This window comes from Diuraphis noxia, unplaced genomic scaffold (genome assembly GCF_037042655.1).
Source record: "Diuraphis noxia isolate RWA-SAM2 unplaced genomic scaffold, SU_Dnox_SAM2 contig0003, whole genome shotgun sequence".
NCBI lineage: Eukaryota > Metazoa > Arthropoda > Insecta > Hemiptera > Aphididae > Diuraphis > Diuraphis noxia.
Genome location: NW_028301713.1, coordinates 51,538,366 through 51,553,149, shown reverse-complemented (window position 1 = coordinate 51,553,149; position 14,784 = coordinate 51,538,366). Strand labels below are relative to the sequence as shown.

The window sequence follows — 14,784 nt, the reverse complement described above, 5'->3', positions numbered from 1 at the left end:
ACAGCTCATTATATTGCAGTCCATATTACGAGTATTTGACTCAATAATATTTAATCATGAGCATTTACAAGTTTTATAGTTAAATTGCTGACTTTCAAAATAAGTACATCATCTGCAATAAATTTAACAATGATGTTAGTTGTAACCACTAAGTGAGCAGATTTCAATTTCTTTTATAATACATTTTATAAATATACTGATAATTTTTGTTATTAAATCTCATAGAACCAATGGCCCAAAGATAGTACGGTATTCTAGCAAATATTTTGTTTTACACTGCAAATAAATTATTCATTACAGAATGATTCTTTTAATAGTGAACAACCAACATTCATTATTTAAAAAAAAACTATTTTGATACATTCTAGATATATGCAAATATGCACAGTTTGAATGCTACCAAAATTTGAGGTTTACTACTCTTGCTCACATAAACTTTAAATACCTATTAATAAAAAACTTCATAATGTTCATTTTTTTTGATATTACACATTAATATTGGTTAATTGGCAGCCAGTTCACAATTTTCTGGTTGTTTATTTAATGTTAGCAAAATACAGGAAAAAAAATATTGTCTTCACAGAAAATATTGACTATAATGTAATAAAATGCCATTTGGTTATATACAACATAGATTCTAACAAAATAGAATTAAGTAATAAGTATGAAGTAAAATAAATTAATTTCACGTCACTTAAGACACACAGTGTGTAAATTGTCTGGTTGATTCGCATGGTTCTGATTCTAAATTCTGAATGGAAGGTGCAGAACTGTCGACAAAAAATAAAAAAATAAATTAGTTCCAATTCAAAAATTTTTGTTTCAATATTGTATGCAATAAGCATTACAACTTAATTTAATTTGTAAAATTATATCCAATAAGTGTTAAATATCAAACATTAATGTGGGAAAACTATGATATTGTATTTTTTTGTTTTACATATTTAATATGATATTGTTTTTCATAAATGTGAATAATTCAAAGAGCTATCACAGTTAATCAAACAAAACCCTTACCGATTGTGAATCATATGACTTTTCACTAAATGGCCAGCAGTCAAGGCCGACATCAGTGACAGTTCACCAGCTAAAACTGTTGCACACAGTATACGTGCTAATCGTTTGGCGTTAGCACCTGGAGTTTGAGAATTTGCACCTCGTACGCCGAGCATTTCCAAACAGGCAGATTGACCAGGTAATGAGGTTCCTCCTCCTACTGTACCAATTTCAACAGAAGGCATTGTACATGATACATACAGGTCTTCGCCAAATGCTTCCATCAAAGTCATACAATTACTACTCGCTACATTTTGAGCTGGATCCTAAAAAAATTGATAGCAAATAATTAAATATACAGTTAATAAGTTATTAAAATTATATTAACAATAATAGTTAGTTACTTGTCCAGTAGCAATATATACAGCTGTAACAATATTGGCAGCATGAGCATTATTTCCTCCGATACTACCAGCAATTGCTGATCCCATCAAGTTTTTGCTTATGTTAACATCAACTAATGCTGCTACAGTAGTTTTCAGTACCTCGGTGACAACTTTTGAAGGTACAATTGCTTCACTAACAACATATTTTCCACGACCTTCAATCCTATAAAAGAAAAAAATCATAAATAATATAATATAAAAATGAATAACAATTTAAACAATTTCATACCAATTGACTGCAGCTGGTTTTTTGTCTGAACAAAAGTTACCACTCAAGCTTAACACTTCCATATCAGGGAAGTATTCTCCAATGACTTTGAGCGATTTTTCTGTTCCCTATTAAAAAACATAATAAGTATAATTTAAATTTAAGGGTATTAAAAATGGGTTAAAGCATCATTATTTAACATAATATTAAGAAATATATTTTTACTTACTTTAGATAACATATTCATGCCCATTGCATCACCCGTAGAAGCTGTAAACCGAATAAACAAATGTCGACCAGCTATGCGCACAAGTAATTTTGTGAGTCTTGCATATCTACTTGTCGAATCAAAAGCCGACTTAATTATTTTAAACTTTTCTGGATTGTCCATCCATATTTTTGCTTCACTAATATGTTATAAAAAAAATTATTATTTTTTAAATCTTCTCAATAGCTGAATGGAAAACCATATACATACCTAGCAGTAGTAACTGAAGAAAATCGGACAACAGGTCCTCTAGTCATACCATCGTCCACAACTCTAGTTATAACGCCACCACATAGTGTCAATGCTCTACATCCTCTGTTTGTACTGGCCACTAAACAACCTTCAGTGGTTGCCATGGGTACTTGATAAAATACATCATCTACAAGTAATGGTCCAGCAACTCCAACAGGTACAGCAACATATCCTATAACGTTCTCGCAATTGGTTCCTAGTACCTACAAGAAATATCAATAACATAATAGTCATACATTAGCCAATACAATAGTCCCACTATATTATTTATCAATTGTTTCTTACTTTTGAATAATCATAACCAATGTAAGGTAATTGTATTAAGGCTTCTGTCAGATTGCTTTCTGCTGCAATTATTTTTCTTCTGAGACCAACACCTCTTTCAGGGTTATTGACACACTTTTCCAACATGTATGGTTTTATATGGTTTGATTTCACTAACATTAATACTTCATCATCATTTAATTGTTCAGCTGATTTCTAAATAATACATAATATTTATCATAACCCATTATAAAATAAGTACGACATGTATAAGTTTATGGATGACTCATTTTTAATGCATAACCTTTATCTACTGGTTAATTTAATAAAAGTTTATAAGTACAGTCTGAACAAAAAAAAGTTATTTACTTGTATCATCAATATTTTTAATGAAATAAATAAAATAAAATAGTCACTTTGAGTTGGATAAAATAGTAAAACAACACATTTAGGATAATAGAATCAATATTAAGTTGATACAATAAAAATAGAGTGTCATTGTTATAAAATATGTCTACTTAATGAGAGCTTGTGTTACATATGATTGGTGTTTAATGTATAAGGAATTCATAAAATGCCTTCATTAATACAATTTTTTTCTTAAAAATGGTATACAAATACAATGATGAAGAGGATATTGTATTCACATGTGTGATTGTTGTCTTAAGCCTGGTCCAGGCCAAGAAACATTTTTCAGAAATATATGTTGCTGGCATCATCATCGAAAAATATTTATTTTACCATTTTATAATGAAAAATCAGAAACATTGTCAACAACTGTTTCATAGTTTCAGTTTTGTGTTAGTTCAAATATTAGATAAATTGATCCATAATCAAACTTTAAGGAAAGAATATTATATTTTGTGTTCTTTTGTTAATTATTAGGATATTTTAATTTTTAATTGAGTAAATTGTATTTTGAATAAATGATTAAAATTTAAAAATGCTTATAACTTATTAAAAATTTAAACATTACATTAATCCAACAAGAAAATAAAGGTCATGTTTTTATCTTTGAGTTTGATAGTGAGTCAATTCATCTAATATTAAACCTAACAGAAAAAAACTATAGCTACTGAATGCAAATCTGTTATATTGTCCATATGTAAAACAGAGAGAACATACAATTATTTGGGTATGACAAGAAATAATTTTATATACAAATAAGATAATAATTAATTAAACACTGTACTTAATTGAAAAGATATACAGAGGAAAAATTTGTGCGTTCATTACTTTTTTGATTTAAAAAAAAAAAAAAATGATCTACACTAAGCATTTGTATATATTTGCAGGTTGAGAAAAATAATTATAAACACTGATTGAAACAAATTATGTCTTATCAAGGTTATTGTAAAAATATTCAATATCTACCTGAGTTTTGTAAATATCTAAACATTCATCAAAAGGTCTGATTTCTACATTGTTGTCACCATCAACAATGTCACCATTCACATTTTCTGTTTGGACCATTTTGTTGGAAGTATAAACTGATGCCTTTCGGTACTCAGTTTGGCTTTCAATATGTTTAAAGTATTTTTGGGTTTCAAAGACATGTACTGAATTACCTGTATACAAAAAAAATTAAAATATTTTGGGCATTTTTTATTTTAGTTTAATTGTTTGAATCAATTTACAATTTTTTTTATTATTAAAGAAATAACCCACGGAAACCTGGCCATTGGGATAAGATACATTTTTTTTTTTTTTTTGAAAAGTGTTCAATATACTATTATAATATACAATATTTATATTATTGATAAATTGTTAATTTAAAATGAAAGATTTTTAACAATAGAAAATATCTTTCTAATTTTGAAAGGTCGAGACTATGTTGCAATTGAAAAGAATTATTATACTGCTAAATACAATGTCTATTCATATGTACTTTACATAATTTAACATTTTACTCACCGGATGTGTTAACTGACTGTTTTTTGTTAACTTGCGCTAAGGTATGAGCTAGATCATCGCGGTCTCCAAAGAACCAAAACCAAACTATCATTGATAGTAAAAGTATCAATATAACAATATGATCAGCACCACTAGCCATCCAACTATGGGAAAAAGGTTAATATTAGATTAATATACTAACATTGTTTAAATGTAATTGATGGGAACATGAAAGTTATTTACAGATATTCACACTTACTGCACAATAGAACTATGAACAGAACGATGGTTATTCTCTTCGGTTTCGTTAAATACAGCAAACTTAGTAACTTGTATTCCTAACATATTATCTGCTTCTGATTCCATACCACTCAATGCCCATCGACTAAAATGAAGTGAACAAGTTTCAAGTTTAAAATATTACAAAACATAAAGAAAACATATAACTATACAAACCTTATAAGAATACATTCTATTGTACTAATTTTATATTTAAATAAAATTATTCTAAGAACATAAAAACTATTTTTATGGATAAATAAATAAATATATATATAAATACTCAAACAGTAAAATACGGATCACTAAAGAATAAGTGAAGGTAGGTAGTGTTTTTTCTTATGCAAATCCTAGACACTATTTTTAAAGCTATGAATGAAATCATACCTCTGAGCGTGAACAATCATAACACCAACTGACATTATCACCTTAACACGTTGTGTGATTGGATCAGTTTTATGATCATTGCAAATGGCAGTTATCTGAGAACGGTCACCCCAAAACGGCATACCATTTTCATCTCCTCTTCTAAGTAACTGTTAATTAAACAATACATTGTCAGAAAAACTAACACTGTACACCTGAATTACTAAATGTTCAGTAGTATTTAAATTTAAAAAAAAACTTACATCCAATACCAGGGATAAACAAGCTGGATAAAAACTCATAATTACAACATAGTTCACAATGAATGACATGCATGTAAACATGCACAGTGTTTCTAAACGTTGGACACCTGACAGCATGCCAACACTGATAACAAGACTGCATACAATTGAGTCCAAAGAAAATGATGGACCTAGCAATGACATGCCTTTAGATATATTGTTGATCACTTCAGTTTGTGAACAGCCACTAAGTGCAAATTGTGCCAACAGACTGGCTTTTTTTAAGTTAACAAGTAAAACTAATAGGAACAGGAACATAGCATCTCTGTAACAAAAATAAAATGAAAAGTATTTATTGATACCACAAATCAAAATTTTTTTCTTTTAATTGAAGCTAGGAGCTACTTATTCTCTAACTTTTATCAAATTTAGCCTTAAAAAATTAATTAAAACTTACTTTAAGTCTCCATTTAAGTAATGTATTACTATGGTACTAAAAACAAAACTTGAAAACACTGTAAACATGGCAGCAATACCTGAAAATAATTTTCAGAAGTGAAATTATTATACAATTCACTAATTGTCTATGTAACTTAAATAACACAATTACCAGCTTGATAAATAAATTTGATACAAATTTGATAAATTGTATCAATGATTGGTATGAATTGATACATAATAAAAATAGAAAGTGGTAGGTACTAGGTAGTAAAAAGCACAAGGTAATTTATGAAAGCAAAACTAATTAGTAATTCAAGATAGAAGTAAAAACTGCAGCAGTTATTTAATGTTTGAAAGATAATATTTCAATACCAATTGATTAAAATATTTAAGCAGTTTAAAAATTAATAAACAAATAAAATATCTAAACATTTCTCGAAAATTCAAGAGTTTAATTATCCATCTAATAAGTAAAATGTTATATTGAAAAATGTAGATAGATATAATAATTAAATATAAATAATAATTCACCTACAGTACGCTAATCAAGTTTTAATTAAAAACTAAAAAATAATTGGTATGTTTAGTGACTCACTCGTTATTTATACTAAAGTAGGTATGCATACAGAGTGCAGAGTGAAAATTTGACATGTTCAAATGTAAAATTATCATAAACAATAATAAACGGACAAATGCGTAAGATTTGATATTTGTTTAGTTTATTACTCATCAAAAGTTCCTTGGCAATTAATAAACCAAACTACGATTCATTTGTTTTTATCAAAGAAGATATGACACTATGACAGTCCTATAACATCTTTAAGATAAACTCATTTTCAGACCCTTTTAAGTGAATTAAAAAAAAAGAAGGCTATATCAATCAGGGAGTCATAATCTTGTGCCAGTGAACAAAACAATGAAATAAAAAGCTTAGTTATATGATAAATTATTATAACCTTGTTTACATAAGTAAGTAATTAACAATAAGAAATATTATTCACAGAATCAATAAAACCTTTTTAGTATATTATAATATGTCAAAAGGCAACGTTTCATCTGGTTAAGAGTTTATGGTCGTCTAGACTGCAACAACCTAACACCCTGCATGATCAATAAAGTTCTACTATACATCCAGTTATACAGACATTTTAAACCGTCGTTAACATTTTTTTTTTTTTCTATAAGTTAATGATAAACATTAAAAGTCAAGGTTGTGCAACTTTATTAAATACTTAAAAATACAATAAAATATATATATAGTTATTATGTATATGTGATAATCAACTTACCCAAAACATATTTTGAATCCAACTGCCTGAGATTATTGAACTGATAATAGCAGTAAAGCACGGCTATGCATCTTATTAAAGTCATAAATATTACGTCAATGGCGTGCGATTCGTCATCCTAGTGCGTTTGAAAACAAACAAAAAAGTCAATACTTATTATTTTCAAGTGTATTTAAAAAGATCAAAAAAAAAACCTAAGAACGAACAATGAATATAATATATATAATATTAATAACATACCTAATAGGTAATAGGTATGTATTTACGAGATAAATGTTTATACGATAATACACAGGGTATCTCATCCACTTTGTCGTTATATTAACGACTCACACGTCTACTATTTAACTTTTCCAATTCCCTGCACACCCACATCAAATATTTTCAAAGTTACATGGGTAAATATGCTATGAATATTTAATGACAATTAATAATTTGACTTTTAAAATATTCATAAAAAATATCTTCATACATAATCAGCAAATCAGCTATCTCGGAGTTGTAGTAAATGAGAAAAAATATGTTAAAGTTAGTTATTTCTGAGTTTATAGCCTTATAGACAAACCAAAAGGACACTTTAAATGAGAAAAATTATTATTTTGGCTCTCAGATATGAAAACAATTTTGGTGAATACAAAATAGAATAAAAATTACTATAATCATGACGACACAGTAATAGGTACTATTATAACTGCACCCCGTGTTTAAACATTACATTATATTCATTATAAAGTTGTAATAATAGAATAATATATAATTAATTAATAATAAACAACATGAATTTTACAGTAGGTATGTTTTAAGTAATAAAATCAATGATATACTAACAACGATCTTAGTGCTGTGCGGTAAGCTGTTCGGTCCGGCCGACAGTGATGGATCGGCTGTCTTGTCAATCGTCAGCATGCACGCCGTGACGGTCAGCACTCCCACGATCACTTCCCAGGGGTGACTGGCACATCCTTTGCCAATGCCACCGAATATGTTGTCGAACATATCTATGGGTCCTGCGAAAACAAAACATCGACTCACTTAAGTACCTAACGATACGTCGAGATACTCGAACCCATCACGTATAGGTGTAGATACGCATGCGTGGGAGTGGGTTAGAGAGGGTGAAAATGGGAGAAAAATTCTCAATAAGTATAGACTTCGAATTGTCTACTGAAAATAAATGTCTGTAAATATTATTTAGTTACTTTATTAAAAAATAAAATTGAATATACTTTATTATCTACTTGCAGCTATAATATAGTTATGTACTACTACTAATTATAAACCAAATTAACCATACAGCTGATATCACATAGAAAGCACTATAGAAGATAGAACTATAAATCATAACTTATGAGGACATTTTATTTTAAGTTCAGCTATAGAATTCCGGATTTCAGATTCCCCATATAAAATCATGTGTGCTATTGTAGGTGCTAAAGGTACCTACTACTATCGTCTACGATATATAACATAAGCTATAACTATCGTACACTAGCTCGTACTATTATACATTATACATGTTTGATAAAATTATAAAAGTTAAAAGGTATTAAGGTCGTATTTTATTATATAGAAAAGATGAAAGCCAGGAATAAATGGAACATCACATTGAAAAGGACATTTAGTTTTAGAAAGATGTGGGTCGTGAGCGTGACATTAATAATATTTTATATTATGTAAAATGCGCCTCTGCATTTTTATTTTGAAGTAAAACCGTACGAATTAAGTAAACATATTAAGAAAATTACTGTGAAAGTATAGTTAGAATATAGTAGATACCATACTAAATTGTTTTTCAATATGTTTAAGATGTTTTTCTAACATTTCCATCGACCAATCAAACTTAACAACAAATTAATGGGCATATTGAGCAAATACCTACTATGCTATAGGGCATAGGTAATAATAATAATACCTGTAGTGACAACGGTTTCTATAATACTTTTATGTATTATATAGGTATTAGGTGCGTAAATAATTAAAACACCGAGAAAAGCCTTAGACAGGGCATTACACGATTTCGCACTATATAGTGATTTTCGTAATGGGTTGTGCGCTATCTATCGTGTACACCCAATTTGGTACTCACATACGCAAACACAGCCAGTCTGATTACAAATCGAAAAACGCGAAGAGCGGTTTTACTGTAATGAGCGTGCCAGGTACGAGTGGTACGACATGATATATAAAAACTACAAAATATTTTACGCTGAGAATAGAATTACGATATTTTTTAAACGGATTACTCAACTTATAGCATAGCGGCATAGTCGTTTATGAGTGGTGCAGTAGATGGTTAATATAATATACAGGTATTGCGCCAAATTAAAAATACGCGCATACGCATAAAATGTGTTACCTACCTACTAGTTATTGAAGACGTGCTATAATAAAATATAATATTATGTTAATCAATATCCGTTCAAACAATAACTTGGTGGCAGTCATAGCAGATATTATATATTACGGCGGTTAAGATCCATTATCGAGGACCAAGGTTATCATTAGAGGAAGCAATGGAATAAAATACCCTGCAGCCTGAAGGTACAAAAGACCGATAAATCGATAAACTAATATTTTGAGCTCACATATTATTACATTGATAACATGCATGCCGCCACTGAAAATATTGAATAAAAATACAGAAAACGCTGCTCAAATAATGGCGATTATTCGTGGCGAAAAATAAATAATGGCGATTTACAATTATCATAATATACTTTAGTGTGTATCTATAATAATGATATAACAATTAAATAATTATAATGAGAAGAGAATGGAAAAAAATTCACGGGCGAGTTTTAATATATTTACGAATGCGCATAAACACTATCAATGGCGACGATTGCGTTGTTATGTTAGACAGAAAATAATTTGCACTATATTCTATACTCAATAGAAACTTGACCTCCTCGAGGCCGGCGGCAGATATTCTTAAAACCCATAACTAGGCCAAACATACATTTGATTCTGGTCGTACAAGATTCACTGCACGGCAGTGAATAATATATAGTTATAAGACGTGCGGTCAATATGAAAAAATAAAAATATAATACAAAAGTGGACTAGTAAGATGGGAAGGAGTTTAGGGAATCGTGAAAACCCCTACTTACCCTTTACTTGTTGAAACAAGCACATTATTATAGACGTCGCATTCGCAGACGATTACGAATTAATAAGAAAAAATGTGTATGAATATATTAGATAATAATATGACTCGAATGATTATAAAGTCAGAAACATAATGGAGACTTGGACACTTAGTGGTTAACAAGTCGCATTAAAATATGCAGTCATAAAAACAATAAAAAGTCTCAAAAATAAGTATTAAACTGAGAGTGAAGTCTTTAACTATATTGGATAATACATTTTTGTTGTAAGAACATTGTAATTTGCAACAATATATCTAAATATTGTACTAATATTTTGTTATAATACCTAATACAATGCATACCTATCATTTTCATTTTACTCTGTTATTTTTAGTGCTATCAAATTAGAGGTAAAAATATTTTTGGGTGCTAACTTAAATACTTGATAATTGCACATTATTGGCACGTAGTATATATCTCATACGTATGGTATACTTTGAATAAAAATTATCCGATTAAATGCGTCACTAAGGCTAACTTACCATCTGACTGCGCTACACACTATAACCATAGCTATAGTTATAGCTTGCATTGTTCGACTAATGGTTCAATCATTGTTGTGTACCTTTTGCGAAGGTTTTCGATGTGATGCATCAAAAAGTTTGATGATATAAATTTCAAAAAAATTACACATATTTTGTTTTTTTAAATATTTATATTTGTTTTAGATTTTGAACGAAGTGATGAATGTATTGATTTTACAATGATGACATGTGTGTGTTTTTTTTGTTTTTTTTTTTGTGTCTGTGTACAGCATAACTAGTCGAAATAATGCTTCAATTTCAAACTTTGAGGGTGGTTTCCGATGGAAAAGTGAATATCCTTGGTGCATTATCAAGGTCAAAAGTAAACATTTTCCAACAGTTTTCAAAAATATCGGGGGAAAAAAAAGGCGGGTAAGTTAAATGATATTATATCATTGTATACGAAAAACGATTCTGAGCGAAGACGATTTATCTGTCTAGGATATATTATAGATTATTAAAAATTTTCAAATCATAGATTTAAAAAGAAAATTTTTTATGAATTTCTAGTTTGAAATAATTTGCGAATTTTCGTGATTTTCGTGATTTTTACATGTTGTCAAACTTCAAACTTTGAATCCTTGTAAAAAAAATTTGTGCTTATGAATTTATTTTATTTTTCAACTGCTATTGTTAAAATGTATTAGAAGCCTTGTATTAAATTTTCAAGCTTTTCTACCGAACAAATAAATTTTTATCGATATTTATAGAAAAAAAAACTAAAAAAGTTGAAAAATTAAAATGTTAGTAAACAGCTCAAAACAAATCTAAATATTTTGAAAATGTTATCAAATATAGAAAATGTCTATATAAACATTCAGTGAAAATTTCAAGTATCTGCGGTCATTTGTTTTAGACTTTTAGAGTTACACCAAAATAAGAAAATCACTAAATGTGAAATGCAGTGGAAATCCAATGTTGTAAAAAGTTAAATTTCAAATGCTCATAAAAATCTAACCTACCCTAGTCAGAGGTCCACCCCACTACCTAATGTACAGCAGAGCGACATCCACTTACCTGCTTTTTTTTTAATACGATACACACCCCAAAGTATGAGTGATCTTATTGATTTATGCATTTTTTTGGTATCAGCTGAATATTTGAGATCAAAATATCTATTCCAATTCTGGACCCCACATAGGTAGGTTTTTTTGATATTTTAATTTTAACTTGGTTATGAGCATTAAACAATTATTCATTTATGAAATAGTGAAATTAAAGTTAGGTTTGGTTAGATGATATGTATATACATACCTATTAAAGAATGGGATGACTTAATAATAATCTTATTTATATAACTAATTACTCTTTTATTAGTAGGAATATATTTAGATTTGCATAGTATTGTAATTTGAGATAGGTAATGGAATTTTAGTGAAAATGGTGATACATTTTTATAGCGCAGCGAGAATACAATTTTCTCAGTAGGCAATTTCCTATTTTAAAATATCAACATCATTTACCAAGCCCCTCAAACCTCTAAAATAAAATATTACTTAATTCTAGCTCGTCTGTCAATAGGATGCAAATACAAAATTAATTCAACAGAAAAAATAAATAATCTCTGCCCGAGGGACGAGGGTACACGGCATAAACACCACAACGACGACAATTACAGCTACACCTTACAGATAATTCGTAATGATTCCTAACCGTACGGTAGAATGCTAGATGACAGTTGTATAAGTACGTTGAACGGAGTATAAAAATAATAATGCGATGGACTGGCCAGGAAAAATGTGATGAGCACTATAATATATGTACAACGGTACGAAGACAATAAAAATACGTATTTAACACGATTCCTGGCACCATCTACCAACGCGACAGCCAGTGGAAACGAACGCGAATAAATCTGTCCATCAATCCAAAAAATATAATCACGATTACATCAACGTTATGTGCCTGCTGTCTGGTGTAAGTTTTAAACTTTCCGAAATTAAATATTAATAATTATATTAATTTATATTATTTAGTTTAACGGTACAAGTTGAGGGCATAATATATATATAAACATTATTATAAATACATATATTAAAATAATATAATAATGTAATAACACGTATGTATAAAATAATAATAATTATTATATTACATTAAACTATAGAGGTGCACAGAGAGAGAGAGAGAAAGTGAAAGCAGTTTACCTTGGTATCATACGGCGACCTCCTAGCAAAAAAATTTAATAATAGTGGTTTCTGACTACAGTTAAATATCACTATATGTATATATTATATATAATATCAAACGATAGGATGCCACTTTCCTATAGACATAGAGATGGTAATCGTAAGTATAGTAAATGTATATTATACAGAGTGTTTGTTGGAAAATGTTTACAATTTTTTTTTTTTACTATTATTAAAAAATTTGCGTAGAGCATAGTAGGCGCTTACAATATTTCCAAAAATTAAAATAAACAAGATAATCTTTGCAAAATATTAATTTAATACAAACCAAAATGTAGGCACTTATATACGTTATACGAATGCACGAAATATCAAAAAAAAAATTTTAATTTTTAAATCGTACTAAAAAAATTATTACAAAAGACGAGAAAAATGTTTAAAAACACACTACGTTAATTTAGCACCTTTATTAATGTATAAATATTATTAAACTATGGGTGAGTATTTCAGTTAAAGTATTAAAACACATATAAAATAAATAAAGGAAAAATAATATGTAATATATCTACTCGAATAAAATAAAATAAACCTACACAAGTGTTATGACTATTAGGCATTTAATATTTTATGTAATAACTGTTTAAATCCAACTCTAACTCTTATGCATACTCAATTAAAGTCACGTTAAATGTTAAAACACAATAGATATTCATATAATCATGTACTTAAGTCTTATAATGATTAAGTACATATATCTATGGTCTTATGTATTTTGAAATAGTATGATATTAATGGAGTTAAGCGGGATGCTTTGGAATTACATAAATAAAATAAATAAATAGCAAATGCAAATCTTCTTTGAAGTTATTATATTTTTTTTTTTTTATCTTAGAAATAAGAAAACAATATCGATCGCTAGTTATATGTGTATATAAAATCGTTTTTCAAATATGCGAATATCATTGATTTAATTTGTCTCTAAATTTGGTAGTTGCCCTGAATATATGATAACATTAATGCGGACCAGTTTACTTTTTAATTGGATTCTATCAAGGCTATATAAATGTCGATTTTCATCAAAATTAAAACACCAATAGTATCGTATAAAATACAAACTACTCAATATATAAATCGTAAATTGTACAATTAAAATATTATGCGATATTTATATAAGTAACGATCTACAATAGATGAATGTAAATATATTACCATGGTAAACCATAATAATATAATGCTGATGTTGAATAAACTACACAATACAATTTGGTTAAATCGTTTTCTAAACCATTATAAAATGTCAGCATAAAAAACAATCTTTCCCTTGGGTATATGTATACAATTCTATAGGTGGAGCAGAATGATACACGTGCGACGTAACTTAAAGCTTGTCAAATAAAATCCAACCGTTTGACTTCGAATTACTAGAACTCGAGTACTGGAAATAAGTTAAAAGACATTGGTGGGGTACGAGATTCTTGAAACATTTTATGGGCAAGTACTCGTATTTTAAAACATTTTATACATTATTACCGATAGATGTTCTTACTAAAATATATATATTTATGTCTCAAAAATTAAACTAGACTATAACATTAAACTATAGTTGCCAATTTTCCGTAATGTTTTATATGGATATAAAGACTAAATAGAATAAATATACCTACAAAAATAATAAGCAGACTAGCACATTATATTATTGATAATTAATTACATGTTGAAAGGCAATAAATTATAATGTATAATACATATATCTGTATTTTTTATTTTATTAACTTTACCAAGTACATTAAATCAAAAAACTATACAAATAAATCTTCTGTATATCATTATATCGTTGATATTAATAATAATATTAGTTATAGTATTTATTTTTAAATATGTTATCTATTCAAGATTCATCAAATAATTAATTATTTTGTATATTCACCTAATTTTATTTATTTATTATTTTTAATTGATTGTTTCGTTTTTAACAAACTTTATAAATAAGTACCAACTAATAAAAAATGCGTACCCAAACTTGTAGCTTTTAAAAATT

At 28.2% G+C, this 14,784-nt stretch overlaps 1 protein-coding gene across 2 annotated transcripts in view; it reads right to left on the bottom strand.

The window, feature by feature from the left end:
- Nucleotides 1-571: 571 nt before the first annotated feature.
- Nucleotides 572-14,784, bottom strand: part of Hmgcr (HMG coenzyme A reductase) — a 32,029-nt gene continuing 17,816 nt past the window's right edge. For both annotated transcript variants that reach the window (XM_089221934.1, XM_015521221.2), the window contains exons 2-16: nt 7,773-7,951; nt 6,945-7,062; nt 5,672-5,750; nt 5,236-5,539; nt 4,994-5,142; nt 4,587-4,712; nt 4,349-4,491; nt 3,809-4,002; nt 2,456-2,650; nt 2,129-2,373; nt 1,880-2,057; nt 1,672-1,778; nt 1,401-1,605; nt 1,018-1,322; nt 572-770 (exon numbers count right to left, since the gene is read on the bottom strand). In XM_089221934.1, the coding sequence (XP_089078060.1) occupies nt 695-770; nt 1,018-1,322; nt 1,401-1,605; nt 1,672-1,778; nt 1,880-2,057; nt 2,129-2,373; nt 2,456-2,650; nt 3,809-4,002; nt 4,349-4,491; nt 4,587-4,712; nt 4,994-5,142; nt 5,236-5,539; nt 5,672-5,750; nt 6,945-7,062; nt 7,773-7,951 (2,603 nt within the window). In that variant the 3' untranslated portion in view covers nt 572-694. The remainder of the gene's footprint in view (nt 771-1,017; nt 1,323-1,400; nt 1,606-1,671; nt 1,779-1,879; nt 2,058-2,128; nt 2,374-2,455; nt 2,651-3,808; nt 4,003-4,348; nt 4,492-4,586; nt 4,713-4,993; nt 5,143-5,235; nt 5,540-5,671; nt 5,751-6,944; nt 7,063-7,772; nt 7,952-14,784) is intronic.